At 41.2% G+C, this 27,778-nt stretch overlaps 1 protein-coding gene across 5 annotated transcripts; it reads left to right on the forward strand.

The window, feature by feature from the left end:
• The first annotated feature begins 42 nt into the window (after positions 1–42).
• Positions 43–27,480, forward strand: mink1 (misshapen-like kinase 1). 5 transcript variants are annotated; one of them, XM_037467049.2, is made up of 32 exons: positions 46–1,661; positions 4,583–4,648; positions 5,000–5,182; positions 5,284–5,394; positions 5,474–5,564; positions 5,669–5,799; positions 5,888–5,942; positions 7,447–7,525; positions 8,849–9,024; positions 9,139–9,208; positions 9,330–9,540; positions 12,181–12,288; positions 12,873–12,959; positions 14,798–14,971; positions 15,075–15,245; positions 15,545–15,811; positions 16,105–16,184; positions 16,287–16,390; positions 16,497–16,588; positions 17,074–17,097; positions 17,516–17,667; positions 17,840–17,957; positions 19,064–19,180; positions 19,433–19,547; positions 19,858–20,007; positions 20,464–20,607; positions 21,166–21,300; positions 21,429–21,529; positions 21,643–21,792; positions 21,880–22,039; positions 22,147–22,286; positions 22,372–27,480. In XM_037467049.2, exons 1-32 carry the CDS (start codon positions 1,605–1,607, stop codon positions 22,453–22,455), a joined length of 3,903 nt encoding a protein of 1,300 aa, XP_037322946.1. In that variant the 5' UTR covers positions 46–1,604; the 3' UTR covers positions 22,456–27,480. The 5 variants fall into 5 exon arrangements, with proteins under 5 accessions (XP_037322948.1, XP_037322951.1, XP_037322946.1 ...); XM_037467052.2 differs by having other exon boundaries at positions 15,653–15,811; XM_037467051.2 differs by lacking the exon at positions 12,873–12,959 and having other exon boundaries at positions 43–1,661.
• The last annotated feature ends 298 nt before the right edge of the window (positions 27,481–27,778 follow it).

Genomic DNA, 27,778 nt, shown 5'->3' on the forward strand with positions numbered 1-27,778 from the left:
GACATATTAGAGCAAAACAAAGAGCAGGAAAGGGTCAATCCGTTACTAATAGCAACAGACACTCTAGGAATTAAACGCGGCAGTGTGCTCTTTCGTTTTCAAGCGGACTTTGTACTTCTATTTGAATAACTCCTCAAGTCCGATCAGAGACAGAGGCGGGTCATTGCAGAGCAGGAAGTCAGAGGTCCACCTCGGCCGGACTATTGCGAGCAGACTCGTTCAGTTGCGTAGGTCGCGTTCCAATGTAAATCCTGCAGGTAAATTTGTCCCTGATGAAGCACCGTAGTCCCCCGAGAGGAGAAAACAGTTGAGGAACGTGTGCAGCCAAACGGCGGTTCAGACCTGCAGGACTACAACCAGCAACAAAGTGGGAGGGAGGGACTCGGGAAGCAAAACATGGCGAAATAACTCGTTCGGGCTCTAGCAGTTTTTTGGAACTGCGCCGTGTGTTTAGTGTCGGAGTGGACTGCTCATAACATTTTGGATGCGTGGGCACGAAGGACGACGCTTAACTATAAAGAGTCGTTGGCCCCATTTTCCAAGTTTTACGGCGGTGGCTGGCGGAAATACAGAAGAAAAAAAATAGTGCTCGTCTTCGCCTTTTCCCCGCAGGGTTGGCGGTGCTTGGCGCGACTGTCAACGCAGAAAACGGACGAAAAAGGAAAGTTCATTCTGGAAAATACTGTTCGGTCGTGTAGCTTAGCAACGCTAGCTAGCCAGTGGACGTCGGGCTGATTGCGCGCACCTGACTCGGTATTCGGATGAACGTGCCCCCCTGTCGAAATTGAGGAATATTTAAGTCGCCATAACAAGTTAGAAAAACTAACGTTACAGGCGCGAACTTTAATTTTTCCGCACTGTCAAGTGTTATCTTTTTGAGAGGACGTGTATTTAAGGCTAATCTTGACAGCCTGACGGTCGGTTCTGGTGCGGACGGACCCGGACGCCATCACGTCAGACGTTGCGTTCTCCTTAAAAAAACACACACATTTTGTTTTCTACCTTAACAGCGCAACGAATAGCGCTTTACTGGCACACCTGTCCTATCTGGTATCTCCCCCTCTTTTTGGCACGCATCGTTTTCTCACACGTTAGGTTAGCTGAATGTTGTACAGCAACAAGGGCGTTCCGTCAAGATGAACGCAGCAAGGTGTTCAACAACAGTAGAGGTGCGTCGCGTTGAAAACCTGCCAGTAGTTAGAACGGCTAACAGTGACGTTACCGCTGTCTTTGAAATATCTTTCGTAAAAGTTAACGTCTCTTTTTTGAGGGGTGGTCAGATGTTCTAAACGGCGTTTCTGTAAAAAAAAAAAATAATAATAACTGCGGATAACGCCACGGCTCTCGGCCCGAGTTGACGGGAGCTAGCCAGCTGGGCGCGCCTGTGGCAGCGCCATCTGCGATGTGTTCGCTAACCTAAGTGCTACCGGGTTGTTCCGCAACAGTTTATTTTTTGTTGCGCATCGTACGACCCCGCTCGCTTGAATTTAATCCGTAGATAATACAGTTCGAGGTCTTTGTAGCGGCCTCTCACGTTTCCCCACGGTACCTCTTATCAAATAGCTGGCTAACTTGGTAGCTGCGGCTGTAAGTTTTCGCCAGCTATGTCTGAAAACGCCCCCACACGAAGCCTGGACGACATAGACCTCGCGGCTCTCAGGGTGAGTATTTGTTGTTGTAACGTTATGTGCGCTGCACTTTCATTCGTGTGAAATGATGGCCGGGCGGGCTCGGTGGACGTTATGTCATATGAACCCAAGTGTTCCTTGGCCCTCTGTGAGACGGGCACGACCGTTCAACACCCACGCAACAAAGTTAAGGTGGAATAAACATCCCTTGATTCAGTGTCACAGATCACCGAAAAAACGAGCACATATTACAGCCATGCCAACCTTTCGTGGTTGGTGCAATCATTTAAAACACACATGCATCACTAGAAACAATTTGCCCTCCTCATGTAGCTATTAGTCCGTTTTTAGTATGCATTTTAAACCAAAGGTACCAGTTGAATGGGAAATCCTCTAACCATTTCTTTGTGAATTTTTGAACTGGTGGTTGGGCTTACTGACAACTTTCTAATACTTCTGTGTATATTCATTAAGTCCTACAAATATTTTACTATTATGCTATTATTTATCTGTATGTTCAGTGATCCACCATGAGGCCCTCCTCAGTTTAAATAAAAAAAATCCCCTCACTTTTTTTAACCACCCATTTCTCTGATGCTCCCTTTTGATGCATTGCTCCATTTGATTGGAATGTATTATTACATTACATGTCATTCATAACTGAGAAAGGTCCTTTTAATGATGCAGAAATGTACTGACCTGGTTGGGCGCTCCATGGAAAGTAATTAGCATTACCAAAACTAAGTGTTGATCACGTGTCTATATATTCAGTTTTTGTTGGAAAGTGGTGTAAATAAGTTTAGGTTTAACAAATTTAAGAATACAAATGCCTGCTCTGCCATCTACCACAAGAATAAAATATGAATGTGTTTTAGTAATTTAAGTGAACTCAACATTTAGAGGGCTTTCTAGTAGGCAAGTAAAATACATGTTATTATCTTTGAGCTCCAACAAATGGTTTAATGTATTGCCTCCTGCATAAAACGTTTGAATAAGCTTTTTTTTAAGGTATTTTAAATCATGCATTGTTTACTAGCTAGCAGTCCTTTTGGCCCTCTTACCTTTGTTGTGGCATGCTGTATGTCTTTCGCGTTACTGCCACCTGTTGATTTGTGATGTAGTGTGAGACCACTGGTGTGTGTGTGTGGCTTTACGCACAATTGGTAAACATGACTAAAACTCAGTTATAGAAAGATGTCTCTATAGTGCTAGTAGAGGACAAAACATCCATTGGGAACTTAAGTGGTTCAATCAAAGCGCTTTCTTGCGTACAGAATGACTCCAGCATTAGGTTAAAAAGAATCTGTCAACTGTACACAGGTAATAACAAAGTATCAGGTCTGTAACACCTTGTTCAACAGACCTGATTGCACCTTATACAATCAAGACAACTGCAGTTGTTTCAATTACATACGACCATTATGAATTATGAATAACAAAGATAAAAGAAAATCTTGGCATCCTGAATATAAATGCTCTACCTTAACTGTCATGTGTGAATTCCTGCTTTTTGGATCTGTTTGCTCAGTTTGAAAAAGGACATATTTGGAAGCCATTTCTTTTGAGTTAAATCTTCACCACAGTAATGGCAAAAAAAAGCAATCCCAATGGACTTCTTGAACTTGGGTTGATGGGAACCTTCGTTGAATTGTTCCCCACAGTTATTCAATATGTTTCATACATTTAATATAACTTCATGATATCCATAAGAACTACCAGGGATGCCATTTTTGTCATTCAAGCAGGCTGATTAGATTTCTCCTCCAGTTACCCTGTTGTTTTACTGCTTCCTTGCCACTTTAGCTCCAATTTGTTTAACTGGCTGGTGGTACTACTCCTTGAACATAGCTGTATCCTTCCCCTTCTATCACTCTGTTTCTCTCATCCCACTCTTGTGGTTGAGGCTACTGCCTCTGCCTCACCACCCACTTGTTATTCCCTTCCATATTATCATTGTTTTTTTCTTTACATTTACACGTTACATTTCCCCCTCTTTTCTGTTATAGCATGATTCAAAATATTGTATGTTTATATCATCATGAGTTATGTCCGTTAGCATAAAATGTATGGTTATTTATCAAATATGTATGCTATTTTCTTTTAAATTATTTTAAATTAAGTTTTCCTATCTCAAAGGAATCCCCCCCCCCCCCTCCATGTTGCGGAAAAACTCATCATTGGAAACAGATGAAAGCAGGATAGGTTACGCTGTACATTTTTAACCTAAAGCAGCAGCAGCAGCAGCAGTCTGACCACCCACACATCTTCTCAACGCCATATTGAAATTGCATCAAAGTGTAACTGATTGTCATATTCCCTTGTGTCTCGGGGGAGGGGGTTGCAAAATTAAGTCAAAGCACTCTGGGTGTAGGTAGAAAATGCTCACTCCATTCAAACTTAAAATGAACAAATTAGGTAAAGGCCACATGAATGTCCTTTTTGAAATCCTAATCTAATATCAATGTATTATATCTGCTTGGCTGTTTCTTCCATGTCGTGGGTGGGCAGTGCGTGGGGCCTGGGAATGTTGTGTTCAAGTGATTTATATGGTAATATAAGACTTGAATTGGCTTTAGTATACATAAGGTAGAAACCACTGGGGTTGTTTTGCAGGAGTTACTCAATTAGGTGCAGTTAAGTAGGACTTTGCTATTTTGTCGTGACTCACCTGGGGTAAAATGACGAAAAAAAAGAGGAAATACCACCACCACTCAAGGTCGCCATTGATAGGTAGGATTCAAAGCTCAAAAAAGCATCACAAAGAGCATCATAAAGAGAAAATATATATGTTTTGCTTAGAGGGCAGTTTTTGAAAAAATAAAACGCAATACAATTAGCTGTTTATTTAAATGCTATGCTTTTCTTATTTGGATCTGTTAATCTTGAAAAAAGGTGTCTGACTCTGCTCTTCCTGTGTGTGGTATGACTTCTGATTATGACCTTGCCTCCCATAGGATCCAGCTGGAATCTTTGAGCTTGTCGAGGTTGTCGGCAATGGGACCTATGGGCAGGTGTACAAGGTAAGACGCAATGCTTCTATCATACCTGGATGATGTAGTGTTTTTGAGGATTTAACAACTTTTGCCTTCACCTGTTCAATGAGTTACAAAGAATACTGCAGTGCTGGAACTATTTTGAATGTTTTTTGCCTTCATTTCTCAGATAACAGTAGATTTAGGGTACTGCTATGCATGAACATTTTTACAGCTCTCAGCCTGGAAAGTTAAGTTTCTGTGACAGAAAGATAAGAGACACTGGAGAAGGAAATCTAAAATAAGAGCGGGAAAATCATTTGATCAAGCAATTAACCACACTGTTGGGGCAAACGAGTTTCGGGAAAGCTTTACTGACCACTGTCATGAACTCACCAGGGCCGTCATGTAAAGACGGGCCAGCTAGCTGCCATCAAGGTGATGGATGTTACAGAGGAGGAAGAAGAGGAGATCAAAGCTGAAATCAACATGCTGAAAAGATACAGCCACCACCGCAACATAGCCACGTACTACGGTGCCTTCGTCAAGAAGAGTCCACCAGGACACGATGACCAACTTTGGGTCGGTCTAGCCTTCTACTTGGCCCGATGATTCTTTTTTTTTGTTTTTAGCAGTATGCCTCATTGATTGTGCTCACTACATTTCCTTTTGTCTGCATGTAGCTTGTGATGGAGTTCTGTGGGGCGGGATCAGTGACCGACCTGGTGAAAAACACAAAGGGCAGCTCCCTAAAGGAGGACTGGATTGCTTACATTTGCAGAGAAATCCTAAGGGTGAGAAATCGTCATCCACAAGTCAAAGCAAGTCTGCAGTGGAGTTTGCTCCTTACTTGACTGCTTTATCTGTGTGCAGGGCCTTTCTCATCTTCACGCCCATAAAGTCATACACAGAGACATCAAAGGCCAGAACGTGCTGCTAACAGAGAATGCAGAGGTTAAACTTGGTACGCCGATTGCTTTTAGGTTTTTGGATAGAAGATTAAAAGCCCTTGTATGCCACCCTCATCATCACACATCCTTTCCTCCAATTGCTTTGTCCCATATTCAGTTGATTTTGGTGTGAGCGCTCAGTTGGACAGGACTGTTGGCCGCAGAAACACCTTCATCGGCACACCCTACTGGATGGCACCTGAGGTTATTGCCTGTGACGAGAACCCCGACTCCACCTACGACTACAGGGTAACGGAAGCACTGTGGTTGTATGAGCACCACGCTGTGGGAGCATATGAAAGATGGAGACTGACCTGGTCCCTTGTGAATTTTACAGAGTGATATCTGGTCCTTGGGGATCACAGCCATCGAAATGGCAGAGGGAGCTCCCCGTAAGTGTATTCACTTCTCCCTTTTACGTTTGTTCTTTTTTGAAAACTTGTGTACCCAGAATCTGACAGTTTCTCATCGCCAGAAAAAATACCTAATGAATGAGTCTGTCTTGCATGCAAAGCCTTCTGTCATGCAAAGCCTTTCTGTCTCTTCAGATGGGCAGCTGACTCACTGTAATCAAGGTAGTGTAGTCGTGAGCTGGCAGTTGGCCCATGGAAGCTGATTGCACAGTTCTCTCTGGTCTACTAAGCAGGGAGATGTGTCTGTTTAGAGACTCTGTGTCAATTCTGACTAGGAAGAAAAGAAAATCTCACTGAAGAGTAGCCGCTGAGATGGGAAATGAATCACGGCTGTGCTAAACGTACGTTAATAATGTTCTGAACGCCTTTTGTTTCACATTACTGATAAGGACTAGCGAGCCCCAAAGATATAAGACTGTCAAGCTTGTCTTGATGTACCTTTGTAAATTATGCAGCGTGTAATTACTCACTCAATTGGTTTCATTACTGAAGTATTTATTCCACTTACAAAATTGCAATATTCCTTTTTTTTTTTTGATAAGCTCTCAGTAATGGATAAAAGCATTATAATTTTCTTCAACAGAAAATCATGGCAGTTTTGTCATCCGTTTAAAATCATAACTGCATTACGTTGTGTTTTACTAAACTACTTGCCAAACAAAAATATATGCCATGTTTGTCTATGGTAAAATAAGATTTGTATTTGTCAGTATTTATTTATCGTGTCATATAAACTATTTTGATTAGTATATGGAATCATTAGTTGAAACCCTAGTTATTTTCTACCTCATGAATTTGTTTTTTTTACCATGATTATGACCAGATGTGTACAAATACGTTTTTTTAAAATAAAGTTATATAGTTAGTAGAAGTCAAATTAATTATTTGTAGTCAAATTATTAAATAATACATCCTTATTGATCTCAAAACCTCCATTTTCAATGATGGAATTGAGGAAGTGACCGATCCATTCTTTTAAATAAACATGCGCTATGCCAGTCTACTCAATGTATAAGAATTCAGAGTTGTACACTATGTATTATGCATGTTAAACATGCATGTTATATGAAGCAAACACAGTGGCTCTGACTATCCTGTTCCCTTAAAAGGCTGAAACGTTCTTCCTGCCTGAGGCTCTTTGTCACGTTGTATTCATCCAAAAGGCGGCCATATGAAAGCCTATTTACTGTGAAACTAATGCTAACCAGTGAGGTTTAGCTACCTACCTACGCTGGGAACACAATGACTCACAGTCCTTGCTCTTACATTCAATGTAACAATAAGCCTGAGGCACCAGGAAGGATTGGATAACAGGAGCTGTACCATGGTGGCTAGTATTTTTCTACAAATTACCATGTGTGATGTGATACTCTTACTTTTTGAATTGATCTATAGTTGGTCTTCCTTTTTTTTGCTGTAGGTTTCAGTAGGGGGGCATTTATTACGATCTAACAAGTCTAACCATCTTTGTTTATTTCGGCAGCCTTGTGTGACATGCACCCAATGAGAGCCCTCTTCCTCATTCCCAGGAACCCCCCCCCAAAACTTAAATCCAAAAAATGGTGAGTTACCAACCATCCTGTTGTGTTTCTTGCACGTATGATATCTTATACATTTTGCAAGAATCCCTCATTATTTTTAAATGCGCATAAGGTCTTGTTGTGTTTCACAAAGCAAATGTAAAAGTGACCTACAAATTGGACTAAAATAGGTTGTGGCAGGAGAGAAAATTTACATGAACTGCTTTAATGTGTTTTTCCATTTACTTGGTGTTTGGGAAAGCAGGTAACTGCACAGCAACAATGACCAGGTGGATGGGATAGTTTAGTGTTGTGTATGTGGTGCTGTATGAGGTACCTATTCATAGACTGTGTAGTACTAAAAATTTATACCGATTGGTACACCCACAGTTTGGAGAAACAGACCGGACTACCAGCACGGTAGCAATGCAAAGTACTACGGTGTAAAACACTATTTTAGCCACAGAAAATAGGGTCTACCTGAAAAAATCAACACCAGTCTAAATGCACACTATTGGAATATTTTCAGTTTTACCTTTCTAGCCCTCTGAAAATGATATCAATCTATCGTCTGAAAAGCCAGAGGAGTCCTTTGATCAGGAACAGTAATCTGACCTGCACCTCAAGGGAGTTGTTGGTCTTCCTCTGCCTCAATTGCTTAGTTTTTTTGTGTTTTGTTATTGTGTGGATAACAGCAAAGTCACACAATAGGACATAATAAATAAACAATTGACAGAGGCAGCAAAAAGACTCCCATCTTCTTCAAGGTAAAATTAATGTTTATGTTTATCAAGAACAGCCCCGAATGGAACGTATTCTACCTGTACAAAAGTGACAAATCGGATTTCTCAAAGCAGATATTGTGCTTCGAGGTACTTTTGGGTGCATTTGCTCCTCTACTGGGAAGAACATTTGCGAAATATCTCCCTTAGCTATGGTGGCAATAGTTCGATGATCGTGCTCTCCTCGTTTCTAAAATCGGTAATGTACTGTTCACTGTTTACTGGTAAACAGATCAAATAAATACATTACAGAATTAAGTCTGTCAGTGCACTATTTATTTTTATATTAAGTGTCACACAAGACTGGATGCATAAACTGTGACCCTTGACTTCATCTCAAACCTGTTTATGAAGGGGAGATTTCTATAAATGTCATAGTACCAGTCAAAAGTTTGGAACCATTTTCTCATTTAATTAATTGAAAAAGTGTCCAAAAGAGCGAGACCTGTTCAAGGGGCTGAGGATGGACCGTGTCCAATTCTAAATCTCTCTTCTGCCCAGCTGCCAACTGTTCCATTCCTCCCAGCTTTCCCACTCTTCCCCTTACTAGTTTATCCTCCTCTCACCTACCCATTCCTCCCAGGTCCAAGAAATTCATTGACTTTATAGAGGGCTGTCTGGTGAAGACATATACCACACGACCATCCACAGAGCAGCTTCTGAAGCACTCCTTCATCAGGGACCAGCCCACTGAGCGCCAGGTCCGAATTCAGCTCAAAGACCACATTGACCGTACGCGCAAAAAAAGGGGAGAAAAAGGTAAGCGAATGAGAAGGAAAGAGCCTAAATCGGTTTAACCCAGGGTCTGCTGTATCTTCATGTACCAGGATTTATGTAATATTTCACTTTCCTTTGTGCTAAATACATTTATAGAAGAAACAGAGTACGAGTACAGTGGTAGTGACGAAGAGGATGAAAATCGTGGAGAGGACCGAGAGTCGAGGTATTGGCAATGCATAAATTGCATTAATCAACACAAGTGTTCTCTGTGCGATTTGTCCCCAAAATCCTCTCCCTCATCTCCTCTTTGATTTGATTAATGGTTCTCTGATTTTGATCATCAGTTCAATCCTCAATGTGCCCGGGGAGTCCACCCTACGGCGCGACTTCCAGCGTCTGCAACAGGAGAACAAAGAGCGCTCTGAGGCTCACAAGAGGCAGCAGGCCCAGCTGGCTGCTCAGCGCAGAGACCCCGAGGAACACAAGAGGCAACTATTGCACGACCGGCAAAAACGCATTGAGGAGCAGAAGGAACAGCGGCGCCGACTCGAAGAGGTAATGATCTACTAATGCGCTTTTGGATGAGAATAATGGTGTTTATCCTGGACGTGCAGGCTAAACATGGATGTAGAGCAACGAGATGTTTATCGTAGCTTCGTGTGACTACTGTAAGCAGTTGGGAAAACTAGCCCCAATCTCTGAAGTTAAGACAAGACACCCCTCAACAGATCTAAAAAATTAACTATTTCCTGGCAATCGCCATATTGAAAGAAAAATGGTTATTGCAACATAACATTTTTTTAAACATTTACATTTCATTTAGTTTGCTTTGGAGGTGGCATTGTGTATTTTACTTTGCAATTTTTTGGATGGCTACGGTATTGGTGTCTCCCTGCGTACAGTGTTCATGCGAAGAAAAGTTGTTTTTTATCTTCCAGTGGCTGGCATCAATCCCTTAATGCTACCGTGGCAAGAAGGCAAATAATTGTATTTCCAATGTGTCCTTTTTTTAAAATGTATTTTTTTTAACGAAAACAACAAATTTCTCACTTTTTTAATCATACAATTTTTGGGTATGTCTTGACATAAATTCCCAAGTTCCTACAAAATAAGATGATGCATAAACGCAGCACTGGGGATGAAAAGCATGTTTTTTGATCGATATGATACTCTATTTACTAAAAGGAGGAGTGAATTCTGGACGTTTCTGTTTTGTCGGTTGAGTATTATATAGCTTAATACACTTTCCAATCCTTTTTTAATCTTAATTTATCTTTGAAATGAATTTACTACCTTTAATAAATCATCTCTCAACTTCGGAGAATGAAAACATTAAATGGGTGTCTATAGATTTGAATGTGCACATTATATACCACACATTTTCACACCTGACTTGCATCTTATCATCATGGTCTTTGTTTTTTTTTGTCTTCTGGTTTTGATTCATTCTGATACATTCATTAGTAGAAAAATTCATTAGTAGAAACATATAAGATTTTTTCAGATGGGAAAAAAAAAACATGAATATCATGTTTCTTGTCTGTCATCCCCTTAACTACTTGCTGTTTCCCCTTTCTTCATTATTTGGTTTGCCTTTGGTTGTTTTGTTCATAAGTGCATAGCAGTTTTTAATAATGGCCTATTTAACATCTTCATGCATCTTTAAGATATCATATCCATTCATGAACACCAGTAATACAATAGAAGAGTAATATAGTTAATACTTCAAAATCAATAACCGATTTAAAGGATTGAACAAAATCTGAGGTCACCTCAACTGACAACAGCACATTTTCAGATCCTTCAGATGAATAAATAAATAGGTAAACATTGGTTAATAGAATGAGATTACTCAAAGTGACAAAGTCCATCTCCTTGTTGCATAGGTATGATTCACTTATTCTGCATACATTCACCTAAGTGAGAATTGTACCTTTTTGAGTGAACCGTTTAGTGAGTTTAATGTTTGTAAAAATGCATCTGAATGATTTAGACTTTTAACTGTGCAGACTAAAGTGCTGAGGTGAACCTGCCCTGCAGGCTGCATGTGTTATTCAAAATAACAATTTTCATGCAAAGTTTTGTGGACTTTAGCTCTGTTTTCTTTGCATCTATATTGATGTACGTCAAGAGTAAGGAAACAAGCTTATGGATGAACAGAACTTCACGAGCAGTAGCTAATTAGGTGTATATATTAATATACATTAAAGTAGCAATGACCAATAGAATTCACACAACCAGTTGAAGTTAACAGAATTTGAAGAACAGTCACCCTTTAAAAAATGCACCCAGAAACGTATGATAAAGATTACATGGGCCACCCTAGATCTGGAACAGTTCACCACTGAAACCAAACAAGGTTTTAAAATTGTATTTTGTGGATCTCATCCCAACAACTTTCTCTATCGAAGTTCCTAAATTTTGTTAAGTGTTTGTGCACTACTGAATGGAACAATGCAAAATTCTACTGACCTGGTGATGAAACTGCAGTACAAGAATTATTTTGATTGAGGCAGTTGACAGAGTTTTGATTTAGTCTTGTAATGTTGTCAAAATTTGACATCCCCAGAATGTGTCATTGTGTTATCTTCTCTGTCTAGAAGGCAGCTGAACTTTTTTTTTTAATCTGACATCGAATCAACAAAGTGTGGCCATTAGTGTACTGTTTTGCTGGTTGAGTCAGATCATTATGTACTTTAATAAAAACACTCCAGTGTTATTTAAAATGTTGTGTATTGCTAAGTACTTTACTGCGATATAAATTTACTTCCCTGATTTACCATTACCTCCAAATCCGTCTTCTCTGGCTCCTCTATTTAACTGTAAAGCGCCAACAACTGAGTGGCCAAGAGATTTGTGTGCTGCTTGAGCACAAAGAAGAATCTGTTGTTTCAATGTACCTTTCAAAAAAAGATGAAGCATGCTCTCCCAAAGGTGAATAACTGGTCAATTTGAGTTTGAATCAAACAGCAAACTCTAATGATTAAGATTCAATAGGTGTATGTGTTTAAGTAACAAAGTCACAGTGTCTGTTCTCTTCCCTGCATTCCTACTCAATTTTATTTATTTTCTCCAGTTCTTTGCACAAAAAACAAGGGAGGGTTTGCTCATACGCAGGCTATCCATTATAGATGCCCCTGTGCAAGCATAGCTTGTATGCTCATTTCTCTTTCTCCTGTCGCCCCTCTCTCCCAGCAACAGAGAAAGGAGCGAGAGATGGTGAGGCAGCAAGAGAAAGGTCCCCATCGGAGACTCGACGATATGAGACGGGAGGAAGATCGAAGGGTGGCTGAGAGGGAGCAGGTAACCAACAGCAAGAGAGGTGGGGGCTGCATTCAGCCAATCGGTGTCATGTGTGGGCGTGTCCACCAACAACGCAGTGAAAGTTGCTCTGGTGGTGAAATTCCATGAGCAGGTTGCCATAGCAGCACGAGTCTAAATTAGTGTATTTATTCAGAGACGAGTTTTCTGTGGGTGGGCTCTCTGTGTCTCTGGTGCTCCGTTTCCTGTCTACCCTTGGTAACACAAGTCTGGAACATGGCATCATCACCCTGTGGTCCTTGATACTAATTTTATGTCACAAACAACCACAATTGTCTTGCTAATATATCATAATATTAACGTTGTGATTTATGACCATCTCTATGCAATGCTTGGTGGTGATGTCATGTTTCAGTGGTGTCTTGTACTTGTCTTGTCTTACAGCCTTTACACTGGGACAGTGCATGTTTTCCCTTTGAAATGAATTGTACTCAGTACAACACACAGTGTCTGTTTACTGGAATGATATTACATAACTCCACTGTGCCTCTATCGTCTGACTCTTGTCATTTCTCTCTTCCTGTCTTTTCAATGCCTGTCATTCCTGCCTCCTCACCTTTTCTCAGGAGTTTATCAGACATAAGTTAGAAGAAGAGCAGCGGCAGTTAGAAATCCTTCAGCAGCAGTTGCTTCAGGAGCAGGCACTGCTTATGGTAACTAGTCCTCACTACTCCTTTATCATGCTTTGTTTTGACTGCAGGGGTTCTTATGTCCTCTCGGCTACAATAGCTCATTAGTAAAGGAGATTGTGTGTCCTCACAACAATTTGACTTGTTTTGTCAAGTCAATTTTATTCAATTAACCAAATATTACAAAACAGCCTTAAGGGCTTCACAATTTGTACAGCATATGCCGGACTCCATCCCTAGACCCCTCGATTCTGATGAGGAAAAAAACTTGATGTCTTTGGTCAAAACAAACTGCAGTATTAAATATCAGCTTGTGTATGAGGTTAGTGCAAGAAGCAGTGCTTGGGTTAATTAAAAAGCAGATGATACTGCATGCACTGCCCTAGATTTTCCGGGCCGCTTTGGAAAGCTTTCCGTTTAATAGTTTATCTTGCTGACGCTGGTAGAGATCCCACACCTGTGAATCATTAGGGTTGTTGTTATTTAGATTAAGGCATATTGTCAACTTTTTGTTTCTGCTTTTTGGAGGGAGAACGAATCAAATCCTCACTAATGTATTTATAAGGGACATGAAATAGTTTTGCACATACACACACAGGAATTATGTGTTATCTCCAGAAAGTACAGGATCTGCAGCAGGATAGTCTGATTAAAGAGGTTTTCACGGTTCGCTGCTGTACTCATGGGCAGCACACTCCTGGGACCAGAGCTGTGATGCAATTTTGTGATGCCGTCAGCATTATAGGTTATCCTCATATACTCTGACTAACTACTGAGAAAAAAAAAAAACTTTTCCCATACAGCGACATTAGAAATGTGCCTGTAATAATGCAAACTTAACTTTTCCTTCAGCTGATTCACGCTATAATTACAGCGTTACATACGCCTTTTAATTATTTTTTTAATTAGGTGTAATTCAAATAGTAATGGGCAAAATGACAATGGGAATAAATCATGTCAGCAAATTGCATTTAAGTCAAAAAAAAAAAACGCACAAATAAAAGGGTACTGCTGGATGGCTTTGATGGGCAGCTGTAGGAACTGAAGTCAGCCACAATTCATTGCTGAATTCTTGGAAAATTGGGTTTCAAATCTCTATTCGCACCTTTTCTGGTGCTGTTTATTTAATCCCGAACACCACTAAATAAGTAGTATTTTACGACAATTACGCTAACATTAAATGTTAACAGAGCATTAGTTATTGTCTTTTTGCTCATCCGCAATGGTTTGCACATATTATCCTTCAGGAATGTACACCAGCATTCTAGCATCTGCGATTATAAACGCATACTGAAACATAAAAATCTGAGTTTTGGAGGTGGGGGAGAATTCCCCTTTTAAAAAATATATATATTTCCATGTTAAATACCTGTGTCAGGGTGGCAGCAGAGTAGATGTCCTTTTACACAGGAGTTCATCGGTTCCCTTTGGGAGATATGCTATAATCCCTCCATTATGCCTTTGGCTATTTAAATGTATCCCCCCCCCAACATAAGGAAGCACCTGGGTGAGACATTCTCACCAGGTGCCAGGCTGGGTTTTATCACGGTACAGATACCTCACATTGGTTTCTGAAAGTATCCACCGTCTCATGCTTTTACTCACCACCCACAACATGCACAAAATGGTTTTGCTAAAGACACAATCAATGTTCTTTTGATGTGTGTTAGTAATTCACTGATTTGCACAGGTTGAGACAAATGCCCAAAGTATTATGGAAATCTGAGGTTATCCAATAAATAAGAAAACTTTTTGCCGATGCATTGGCTTGGTTACGACCTGCCTGACTTGTCTTTCCCATCTGAGTTGGCTTGGCGATGGCTTGACTGCAGTGTGTTTTTCTGGGGGGGGGTTTTGCACAGGAGTACAAACGCAAGCAGCTGGAGGAACAGCGTCAGTCAGAGCGACTGCAAAGGCAGCTGCAGCAGGAGCATGCATACCTGGTGTCCCTGCAACAACAGCAGCAGGAAAAGAAGCCCCTGTACCACTATAACAAAAACCTGGAGCCTAACAACAAACCTTCTTGGGCCCGTGAGGTAATAATTTTTCCTGCATTTTGGAACATTAAACAACCCGGCGAAACTGCCGCACGCTGGCCTGCAATGTACAGCCTCCTTTCATTGTCATCCTTATCTTCAGGTGGAGGAGCGAAGTAAACTCAACAGACAGGGCTCACCCAAAATCTGCACCACTGTTTCTGACAATGCCATCCAGTCTCGCTCTGACTCAATCAGCCAATCAGGAATGGTTCAGTCTTCTCAGACCCCACCGATGCAGAGGCCTGTTGAACCCCATGGGGGGCAGGGAAAGGTGGGTGTCAACTTCAGAGAACAACATAAGATGCAACTGCTTAAGCCTTTTTTACCATTTTTCCTAAGCTGCTTTATTCTTCTGTCTCTGCTACTTTATTCATGCCTTTTTTCCCTTCTTTTTTACACCTCCCCTCTTTCCCCACACATCTGGAATCTCTTTCTCACACGTTAAAAAATAATCTCCTTGAAACCCAAACACAACCTTGCATTCCCCCACACCTCCCCTGGCCTGCTTGTGCGCTCTTTCTTCCACTTTGCTGCTCCCTCCTGGTGTGCTGCTGCTCCTTTCCTCCGCAGTTCCAGATGGCTCACTTGGTTCCACTGAAGCCTTATGCTGCCCCTGTCCCTCGTTCCCAGTCCCTCTGTGACCAGCCCACTAAGACCATGTCCGCATTCCCCACCCAGGATCCCTCCCTTACCCCCACACCACGTCCCATCCACTCTAGAGAGCTGGTGCGTCAAAACTCTGACCCCACCTCTGAAACCCCGGCACCCCAGGCACACCAAATGGTAGAGGATCGCGGCCCCTGGATCCGCCTGCCAGATGTGGAGCTTCCGCCCAAGGTGAGATCTTGTGGCTGTTTTTTTTTTCTCTGCAGTAGGGACAGACCAAAAAATATAATCCCAGTTTGCAAAATATTGCCATATTGACACACAAATATTTTAGATGGACTTGATAAACTCTTTGAAATCTTTTATTAAGCTTATACTCTGTTGCTCTCACGCAGTAGTTGTTAGGTCCAACATGTTTTCTATTCATTGCTTTGGCTCAGTTTAGAGTAAGTTAAAATTCCACCCTGTGTTTTGATCTCGGTGAAAACATTTTTCTGACTAGACTATGGTGTGTCTGTCTTCAGATTCCACAGAGGACGGCGTCTATTGCCACGGCTCTGAACACCAACCTGACTTCTGGCATAAGGCATCCAGTGCGAGCCAGGTACTAGAAGTGGCTAAACATTTTATCAGATATTTACCTAAATTAGTGCCCACTAAATGACAGTAGGATGTACTTCAGATAACTCTTGTATCCACGTGGCAGCAATCCAGATCTCAGCCGCAATGATCGTTGGGAGAGAGGAGACGGTATGAGCATCATATCCAATCTTCCCCAGACTGGTTCTCTGGAGAGGCATCGCATCCTGAGTGAGTCCCTGACTCCATGTTGCCATTTCTCTGCAGACTGTCTTTACAGTTAGTCTGATTTCAGAATTACAATTATAACAAGACTCTGCAATCTTGTTATTTGCAGGTTCCTCCAAAATGGATTCGCCCATGCTCTCCCATGATAGCCGTCATAAGCCAGGGGACTCTCGCACCTCCTCCCGCCCTGGGCGCCCTGCAGTAAGTGTTGTTTCAAACTGGCAATGTATTGACTGCCTCTTTTTAAATCAGTGTAGACCAGACATGCCAACCCTCACGATTTTTCCGGGAGACTCCCGAATTTCAAAGCCCCTCCCAAAAATCTCCCGGACCGACCCAAATTTCTCCCGATTTCCACCCGGACAACAATATTGCTACACCATCCGTCACTGGGCTCGCACCGTTTTAGACCGAACAATAATAAAGGTTACACCTTGAAGTCAAGCGCGGCAATTGGAACAGAAAAAGATGAGACTGGCGCTGCAAAGAAAACCGCTAGCACCCCCCGTTGACCGCTAGCACCCCCGGTCCTTTCGAATATCAATTCCAAGGTCTCAAGGTTGGCAAGTATGGTGTAGACGTGCGTGCAACACATAGAATGGTTGGAAAAATAAAGTATTTCGGTTTCCCTTGATATTTCTCCTCTTCTCAAATCCCTGTTTTTTGACTTTACTTCAATTGTGCAGAGTTACAAGAGAGCTATAGGCGAGGTCAGTATCACTGTCGTTGTGCGTTATGCAGTCCTCTGTGTTTGTGCGTGAGTTTGTATCGGCATTTGTTGATTGAATTGCATGCTTTTGGTGTTTTTGTCTTTGAATGAAATCCTACTCTTTAATTAAAAATGTGTTTGCATTGTTCTGATGTTATGTGGACATCTTTCACTGAAAACAGGCCTTGAAGCCATGTCTCAAAAATAATTTCGACATGTCACCTGGTGGCACGCTCTGAATTCTGAGAGTACTGATATTTTCGGGACTGTTTTTAATGCCCAGTTTCCTGATGGGCCCTGACCTTCATTTGTGATTGCACTGTTTTTAATATTATTTATTGGCTACTTTCTGTGATTGTTCATAAGTTATTAACATTCCTTGATGTATTCCTGAAGTAAATGTTTGTATGTGCGTGCAGGACCATGGCTTGTTTGCCAAGGAGCGTGCAGAGGAGCAGCCAAGGCCCCCAGTCAAGGCCAATGATTACTCCTCCTCTTCAGAGAGCAGCGAGAGTAGTGAGGAGAGTGAGAGTGGAGAGGGAGCAGAGGAAGAAGAAAGCCCCACAGATCGGTAACATTAACACCTACAAATTCTGACAATTCAAGAAGCAAATCATTGTTTGTACTTTTGTAAATATACATTGAGATTCAGTACTCTTAAGTAAAATTGCTCTTCCCACTATTTTGCATTATCCAGCTGAGGGTTTGGTCATCGTTGACTTCAGTTCCTCTATTGATTTCAGTCATAGGGATGCAGACACTGATTCAGTCAACACCATGGTGGTTCATGAAGATGAAGGCGAGGGGGGAGAGGGAGAGCAAGCTGGAGGCTATGGGGACCAGACCATGCTGGTGCAGAGGGTGAGTCATCTATGCCCACAACAATGCCTAAAATGCCTTGTGAATCCACGTAATATGTTGACAAATATTACAACGCTGCAAGACAATAGTTTGGTGATGTTGTTTTATAAACACATGCAACTGACCAAATTACTACATTATGTGGAACCATATTCCATTTTTGAGCATTTGATATCAGAAGAAAGTTAAGATGCTCAAAACATCAACAATGACTTTCAGATTCTACTGAAAAGTGCCAATTAAACATTCAAAAGACACTGAGAATTAAATACCTATAATTATAATGCATTTCATTTTGTGCAAGCTGAAAACCATCCTGTTAGATTTTTAGTGAGAGCAATATGATTCGGTGACAGCCCGCATTCATCTTTCATGTGGTTAGTGCTGAATGTGTGGGTCTACTCTGCATTTGAATATCTAATGAGCGTCTCATACTGATGGCAAGTTACAATGAAAAACCTTGATGTCAAGTAAAGATGGAAGTTTTTAATTTCCCAACATTTCAAAGACTACAACAAAACATGTGAAAGCAACCACCATTTCTTCTGTGTAATGTAATGCATAAACAGTAAATGTAACATTGCTATTTAGCTCAAGTCTGCTTCACTGACAACACATATTCAGTTTCCTTGCATTGGAAAAGTGTTAGACCTTCATTGATTTAACCCACTAGATTGATATTACCTTCAGGTCACAGTTCAGTTCTCTCTACATTACTAAGGACTTGCATGCATTAATTTAGCAGTAAACAATGATTTGCTATGTAGAGATGCAATAAAGTAATGTCTACCTGAGCAAAGAACAAAGTTGCTCTACCTCGGTGCTTGCTCTTGGTGCACACTTCTGCCTGTGAGTGTGCTCCGCTGGCTTACTGCTCTCGAACTTTCCCCCGTCCCAGGAAGCGCAGTGTCCACCTCTCTGTTGTTGGCAAGTTTGCTGTAATTTGAATTCTTTACACATATTTTACTTGTTATTACGCTGGTGTGATAACTAGACTGATCTAATCCTGTTAATTAGTTTAGCAGATTAACCTAGACCCAAGTCTGCCATTGGCAATAAGTAATACATAGTTGTTGGTGTGTGTGCTTTTCTTTTTTACTTTAAAGACCCCAGAGAAGAGGAGCCATAATGGTTACACTAACTTGCCAGATGTGGTGCAGCCCTCCCACTCCCCCACAGATTCAGCCTCTCATTCCTCCCCTGGGAAGGACTCTGTCTATGATGTAAGTTCTCTTGATGCTAAATATATCGGCCCTAAATTTCTGACTTATTTTGTAAGTGTTCTTATCTGACCTCATTCCAGCCGTTAAGTCCACCCGTAAAATAATATTTTTCATGTGTATTGAGATTGTTATTTGGAGACATCATCAAAAAAATAACTTGGTATCATTTGACTGCTACACACAACAGTTTCAAATACAAACTGAAATCTCCACTGAACGGATGTTTACTTGAATGTATTTCTACTCCATCAGTATCAGTCCAGAGGTTTGGTTAAAGCATCATCCGGCAAGTCCTCCTTCACCACCTTCGTGGATCTTGGCATGTACCAGTCACCAGCAGGTGCCGGAGATAACATCTCAGTCAGTGGTAAGTCACAAGCTTTTCACATTTACAGCAACATCTGCTTTGAATTTCTTGAACATGAAGCAACAAAGCGACGGCAGATCTCCTAAGGTTTTATTAACCGCAACTTTCAAACATTATTGTTGTGCAATGAAATGCTATAGAAGATTAAATGATATGTTTTAAGGATTCAGAGAATCTTATATTACTTTACAACTCAATAAAATCTATCTTGTTAATCAGCCAATTTCTTCTCTCGGGACTGCGGAGAGATTTGTGTCTAGTTCTGAACTGTGTACCATTTTGCTTTTCTCTGTCTGGCCTCCTTGTTTAGGCTCCAGGTTTGAGCAGCTGAAGATGGAGGTGAGGAAAGGATCCATGGTGAATGTCAATCCCACCAACACACGCCCCCCCAATGATACACCTGAAATCCGCAAGTACAAGAAGAGGTTCAACGCCGAGATCCTGTGTGCTGCCCTTTGGGGTAAGATACTCCCCAGTGTTAATCCAAAGATGAACAAACCTTAAAAACATTAGAGCTTGTAAACTAAGTTAATTAAAATATCTTTATCTAACCAGACTTGAAAAAAATAAAGTTTTTAGTTGAAGCCCTCTTATGGCTCAACATCCGGACTAATGTTTCTCCTTCAGTAGAATACGGACAAAACTAACGAAATGGTGACATTAGTAACTAGATATCTCTAGTTAGTATCAAATCAATTCCTGCTCAAAGCCTCACGCTGTGAACCAACAACCGAAGTTGTGTTTTTATAATTTGTCCTTCAATATCCTGTTTGTCCATCCAAGTTGTCAATGTGTGCCATAACTGCAGTTGTATCACATCTTTTTAAGGAGTTAAGATACTAGTGAAATGCATGGTTACCATCATTTTTTTTCAGAAATGAAAATGCTATTAATGTGTGGATGTGTGCGTCCCCAGGTGTGAACTTGTTGGTGGGCACGGAGAACGGTTTGAAGCTGCTGGACCGTAGTGGTCAAGGCAAGGTTTACCCCCTCATCAACTCCCGCAGGTTCCAACAGATGGACGTCCTGGAGGGCCTCAACCTGCTCATCACCATATCAGGTAATTACTCCTGCTCCCACCACTCTCTGGGAAAGCTGTCTGCACTTTTTCAAAAGTCCACATCCACAGATCGGCAATGGGATGCCAAACGATAGAGTAATTGTTGTTCCTTGCATTTTGGATTTTCACTTCAAAGCCACAGGAAAGTTTTTTTTTTTATGTTGTGGTTTCAAGAGTGGATGTGTTAAAAGATATCACAATAGTTATAATTAATACTTAAAGGCCCAAGGAGAGCCAAAATAGGAAAGCTGTTTTACCATGTACTGTTTTAATAATTTGATTACATTTTGTTAAATACTATTGTTCGATATTTACAACGATAACTGCAGAAATATATACCATCAACATGTTATGAACAACTAAAATTACATTTTACGGTAATATGACTTGAATGTCAAATTTCACATAATATCGAGTTTGATTTTAGTTGCATACATTTCTGGTCTTTTGTAGATTTGTTAGCAAACCTATGTTGAAGCGAAAATGTGACTGATATGCATTCAAACAGTCACTGCTGTTAGTCTCCTTTTTAAATGATCACCCACTGTGTCCATCAAGGCAAGAAAAACAAGGTACGTGTCTACTACCTGGCCTGGCTGAGGAACAAAATCCTCCACAATGACCCTGAGGTGGAGAAGAAGCAGGGCTGGACCACTGTGGGGGAGATGGAGGGCTGCGTCCACTACAAAGTGGGTGAGTGACAGATGATGATGACTTTTATCACGGCTGTCTTTCCACTCCGGAGAAACTCTCATGGATGCATTTGGCCCAGTGAATTATTGATTGCAGGTGTCTGATGGCCTTGTGGTTGTTCTCCCTAGTGAAATACGAGAGGATAAAGTTCCTGGTGATCGCTTTGAAAAATGCAGTAGAAGTGTATGCTTGGGCGCCCAAACCGTATCACAAATTCATGGCCTTCAAGGTAAGTCTCCCCTTACCAATGAGCTGGATTAGTTATGTGAGACCAGGGGAGGAGCAATCAACTAGATTATCCTCTCGCACTCACCTTCTGCTCCCTACCCTCCTTCCCACCAGTCTTTTGCAGACCTCCCACACAGGCCTGTCCTGGTCGACCTCACAGTGGAAGAGGGCCAGAGGTTGAAGGTCATCTACGGTTCATGTGCTGGCTTCCACGCCATCGACGTGGACTCCGGAAACAACTATGACATTTATATCCCCGTTCATGTGAGTTGCACAGCTGTCAGACGGCAGTGTTTTGGGTGATATGGAACCTACAGGATCTCATCCCTCCCGCTTTTTTGTCTCAAATAGATCCAGAGCCAAGTGATGCCGCACGCAATCGTGTTCCTGCCCAGCTCAGACGGCATGGAGATGCTGCTGTGCTACGAAGACGAGGGCGTCTACGTCAACACCTACGGGCGCATCATCAAGGACGTGGTCCTGCAGTGGGGCGAGATGCCCACATCAGTCGGTGCGAATCGAATCCCAAAACAGACATAAATCGGCAAAGATCAAAGTGAATGCGTCTGCCGTACAGACTACAATCTGCAGGTACTCATGTTACGTTTTGCCTTGCAGCTCACATCTGCTCAAATCAGATCATGGGATGGGGAGAAAAGGCCATTGAGATTCGTTCCGTGGAGACCGGCCACCTGGACGGTGTCTTCATGCACAAAAGAGCTCAGAGGCTGAAGTTCCTCTGTGAGAGGAATGACAAGGTGAGAGCGAGGCAGATTTAGACGTGTGGGGCGGTCGGGCCACTAACATTCACTTAAACCTGTGTGTGTCCGTGCTGTCCCGCAGGTGTTCTTTGCATCAGTGCGTTCTGGAGGCAGCAGCCAGGTGTACTTCATGACGTTGAACAGAAACTGCATCATGAACTGGTGAAGGAACAGCTGCTCCGGTCAGTGTGGGAGCCAGCAGGGTTCCGAAAAGGAGGGCATCTAAAATTTTCCCAACCACATGCACACAATCGCAAATACTTTTCTCTTTCTCTTTGTCTCGCTCTAACTCTGTTTGTGTGTGTGTCTCTCTCTCTCCCTCTCCCACGCACTCATGCGCCAAAGACACATGCACAAACAGCCTATTTCAACCTACATGTACACTCCTTAAGACGCAATTTCGACAGAGGCCCCTCCCGACAACATTCTCTATGGAATCGCCATGAAAAACGAGCTTCAAATGTTAATACCATTCTTGGATTTGTACTGTAAATATTCTTGATCAACTTGGTGGACTCGTGTTCAGCTGTATCTATTTAGTTCGTCATTGTGAAGTATGTTAAAAAAAAAAGGTCCTTGATAGTTATACAGTACGTTTCTGGCGGCGTTAATCAATACTGTACTTTGAATTGAAGCTGTAAATAGGTAGCACCTTACACTTGGATCTGAATCCTTTGCAGGCCCCTTACATTGCCTCCAGTCAGTCTGTTGCTGACTGACACATGGACCTCAAATAATAAAATGCCGGAACGCCCATCTGCAGTTGCTTTCGTGCCCACATTGTTATGGGAAGTATTTAGTACAAAGAATATTACAAAGGGACATTCAAGTCAGGACAAAGTAGCTTGTTGAAGTATTTTTAGTGCTGTACAGTAAATCGTAACCTGAAGTCTGGCTTTCCCCAACTTTTTTTCTGACCTAAATGGCAAATGTTGCAACTCTTAATCACAGCATTCAAAGTAAGGTTTTGAATGTGTCAAAACAAAAGTAGATTTCAGTTTAAATTAATATATGATCAAACAAACAAGAATTCACATAAATGTGCAGTACTCCGAATCGGTGATGTGAAAATACCTGCTTCGCCTTTCCCCCCCCCTGTGGTTTAGGTGAAGCTATTCATTATTTGACTCATCAGGCGTGTACCTAAACTGGTCTTCATAGATTTACATAATACAAAAATGTGTTATTTATATGTAGTGATTCTGTATTGTTATTAGCCTACTAGTAATCTTAATTTTACTGTAATTATATTGCCATTATATTGCAATATATGCTAATCTGTGGAGTCTGTTTGAAGAGGGCACGCATTGTATTTGGTCATGTTAGAGAGCGCGTTGACGCCTTCTGGAAGGAGAAGGTTATTTGTTTGCATAAGACTGGAGAAACGCCACTGAGATTAGTGATGGATGAAGATCATTATCATTTTTGTGGTCCTTCGACCCGCCTGAAATACCCTACCGTATTCTATTTCTGTTCTAGGTCCATTTAGTTACCCTGACTCTTATTGTTGAGAGGTGTTTGCAGAGAGCAGCTTGGTGTGGTAAAGTTCATGGTTTTTCTTCGCCCTTTTGAAAGATTTATTTAGGATGACTATACCACAGAGGGCTCCATCTCATCAGGCACTTTGGAGAGTACTGCTGAAACACATGAGACTTAATTTTATATCTGTACATCCTGCCAAAGTTCACAGCACATTTTGCATTGGGAGGAGGAAGCTAGGGCAAAAGGAACATTTGCTAAAATTGCAGTTTTGTGCAAAATTGCAGTTTTGTGCAAAACTCTTCCTACAGATCACGAGCCGTTGTTCCTTTCTGTACATACATCTAATCAGTCTGCTGCCTTCTCACCAATAATGTGGTATCATGCTTAACGATCTGCTTCAGAATTCAAATAGCTCTCGACTTGTTAGTATTGCATAGGTGCCCCCTCTTTTTTTTATCCTTAAAAATATATATATATAAATGGTGCTCTCATTACAGCGGGCAGTACGGTAGAAGTACGAGGTAGTTTCCTACCTGTCAGCAGCGCCACGCAGATTCTTCTGCACTTCAGACAGGTGGACATTTTTATCCTGTTATAAGCATGGCGTTGTCTACACTTTTCAACATGTTGGTTAATCTGCTTATAATTACAATCTGGAATTTTAATGTTAACAGAACAAAACACAGTTTTTTTACTGTAAACTTTCAGTAGAAAAACTTTAGTTTATTATGAAAAGGAATCTGGACTAGTGATCAATGGGATATTCTACCCAAGATTATATATATATATATTTAATACTGGCAGAAATGGAGCTTTAAAGAACACATGGTCAGAGCAGAGAACATCTAATCAGAGTTTATCAATAAAGGTTACTTTAGTGGTGAAATTATAAAACTGTAAATGGCAATGGAATGCACATTTTTATTTCAGCGATTATACACTCAAATATTATCTCGAGCAGATACTTGATGTGCATGTAAGCTATTGAAATAGAGTATATAGTACTGTTTTGAAGTTGTGTTCCCCTTTTATCGAATGTGTTTTATCGAGTATCTTATGTGCCATGACTTACATTTCTAATGTCACAATTACAATCCACCATGACCTTAGGTAGTCATGCCTTTTCTGGTCAAATCATAATTTTTTTGATCAATCTGCCATGTTTACAGTTAAAGCAGTGCCTTGGAGTTGGGAAGGTGAGAGATGTGTTAATTAGTTATGACCCCCCCCCCCCCACACACACACACACTATTACTTGAAACCCCATGTAAAACAGGCACAATTGTATCTCCCCCCTTGATATGATTCATGGCCACTCGAATACACTAAAATCAAGACACCAATAGATTTCAAATGCTTTTTTCGCACCACATATGATCATCGGATAATAATCCATACAAGAGAGTCTAAATAATCCAGTGTAACGTGTAAAGGATCTTCTCTTGGGGGGAGCGAGCGTAGTAAAAAGCCATACTTATGAAACGTGTTTGTAGAGAAACAAGTCAAATTCAACTCTGTGTAATGTCTGCTCAAAAAATGTAGGTTCTTCCAGCGAAGGTGACATAAGCGCTTATTCTTGGATGATGATGTTGATTGCGTAATCTAGTAGTGAGGAAAGTAGCTTGATATATTCTAAAAAGCTTATTTTATAAAATGTGTAAATTAGTCTATATTGAAAAAAATCAAAGTGAATGTACATCTATGAGAGATTTGTATTTATATGAACATGTGTACTGCTCTAATAATCATAAGCACAATGTATTTTACGGCGGATATCAAAGCTATAATTAGAGAGATGGTGTTTTGTTTTTGTTTTTTTTGTTGATTTGCAGAAATACAGTTGTTCGTTGTTAGCAGGAGGGCAAACGCTTGGTTGGCTCTGGCCTCAAAGGGGAAGGCGACGGGCTGTAGTCGTGTTCACGTGGTGCGTTCGGGGAGTGAAGCGCCTGATGGCCCTCGGTGAGAGTCTTTCACTGTTTGCGTTGGTATTGAATCACAAAAGGCAGCATTTAGAAAGTGAGAAGCTCACAAATCATTTAGTGACCCAAAAGGAAAACTGATCAGTTATCATTTCTTGACGACTTAATTTGGAATGCATTTTGTTACGAGGTGTGAAAGTCCTTCAAGAGGAACGCCCTGATCTTACACATCAAAGTCTGTTTACAGGAAGTACTACTGCTCATGTGTAAGGGTTTGAGTTCATTTCTTTGGGAAGAAATGAACTCAGGCCTCTGAGCTTGTTCCTCATCCACTTCTTGCACATCACAATCCAATGTGTGAGCAACTGTGCAGTGGCAAAGTATTGTTGGTAATTTAGGAATTTGATTTTCATTTGAGCGAAGCGAGAGCGATGTCCTGCATCCATTTCTGTATATTCTTTTTTTTTTTCTATGATATATTCCAATAGTTAAATTTGTTTCTAATTCAGAAGTGGTTCCCCACACACTAGACACAGTGACGATCAGACATGTTTGCAACATCTCAGTCGTTGCCTGGCAACATCACTCAGTGCACTTAGTACTAATGGAACCGAAACAGACAGGTGTGTAAAATCAGTGTAGAATTGCCTAAAGTTTATTTGGATTACTTTAATGTGTTTCTACCTCTGCTTTGGTGCGCAAGCTTAGTGAGGCACACTAAACCAATTGATTTGCAATTTAAATTTAGTTTAATAAAATGTCTTAAGATAAAGCAAAATACCATAGCAACATATTAATTTCTTCTTCTCTATTGTCTGATTTGTGTTGACTTGTTTATCTGGATAGTATTTAAAGTAAATAATTTGACTTAATAAAAATGAACTGGTGTATTTATGTGTCTCAGCAATGGTGTGAAATTGTGATGAACATCAACTTGCTGTTTTTGGGTGAGGTAATAGGCAGTCACCATTTTGTTTCAGGCAGTCACTTCAAATAGTAAACTTGTCCTAGTCCGTGCACCAGAAAGTCTTAATATCGCGTTTCAAGAACTCCTACACAAAGAACCACACAACAAGTGAGTCTCTGCGCATCAGCACGGACTGATTCGATGGCTAAATCCATGGAACAGAACCAGGATTCAGAAAGCGAGCGGCACCAGGGGGTTGCAGCTGGAGCCCCGGACATGTAGAACATCGTCCTCTGATGAGATTTCTTTTAATAAGCAATACAAGCATTTTAATCCGAACCGTGGCTGTTCCTCTCCATGCGGCCTACAGGTAGGGATTGTTCAGTGGCCTTTGGAAACTGAATGTGGGCTGGTTTGTGCGTGGCTTGTTGCTGAAGTCCTTCAGTACTTGGTACTACAAGGAATAGCTGCTTCTCAGTCACCTCTCTGGATGCTCCTTCTTGCTTCGCTATGATGAAATCCGAGGAACTGCCATCCGTGAACTCGTGAAGTACCGATAGTTAATATTGTGACGAGGCCCTCTACAAAGCTCATATCTTATGGTTAACGTATGAATGGATTAGCAGTTGGGAGTGAAGCCAATCAAACTGGAGCTCTAAAACCATGTGGATTTTTGGACAGAACGACAAAATGTATTCTTTTTTTTCTTTTACTAAGACGTTAAACATGTTTGCAATGTTGTAGTGTGTGTGCGTCTGTTACTTGTGAGAGGATAACTCCAGATTGTATTAAATAGACTGATCAACTTTAAACTTTCAAAAGATTGTTATGAATTCATGTCTTAATACAAATTGTTTGAAAAATAAAGTACCTTTTAATCTCATTAGTCCAGTTTCAATTTTTTTGACCTACGTTTCCCCCCAAAGGACTTCATCAGACCTTTGCTCTGGCTGAAGGTGTACGTCACATCCCTTTCACTTGATGTGACATACATAAATCTACTTTAACGAGCACTTTATTATGCTTTAAAGATTCACAGGGAACCCATCTCATTGTCCACCGGCACGGATTACATGCATTTCCTTAAGGATTAGCCTTTGGTAACGAACCAGTTCCTGTCATTTTGTCAGCCTGATCTGCGGAGTGAGCTGCAGCACCCCCTGGTGGCTGAAAGTAAACCA

The sequence above is a fragment of the Pungitius pungitius genome, chromosome 16 (genome assembly GCF_949316345.1).
Source record: "Pungitius pungitius chromosome 16, fPunPun2.1, whole genome shotgun sequence".
In the NCBI taxonomy this organism is placed as follows: Eukaryota; Metazoa; Chordata; class Actinopteri; order Perciformes; family Gasterosteidae; genus Pungitius; species Pungitius pungitius.

Coding starts and splice junctions, on each gene's coding strand:
- mink1 (XM_037467049.2), top strand. CDS start 1,605: ATGTCTGAAAACGCCCCCACACGAAGCCTGGACGACATAGACCTCGCG. Junction 1,662..4,582: donor TAGACCTCGCGGCTCTCAGG/GTGAGTATTTGT, acceptor TGCCTCCCATAG/GATCCAGCTGGAATCTTTGA. Junction 9,025..9,138: donor CAAAAAAAGGGGAGAAAAAG/GTAAGCGAATGA, acceptor ATACATTTATAG/AAGAAACAGAGTACGAGTAC.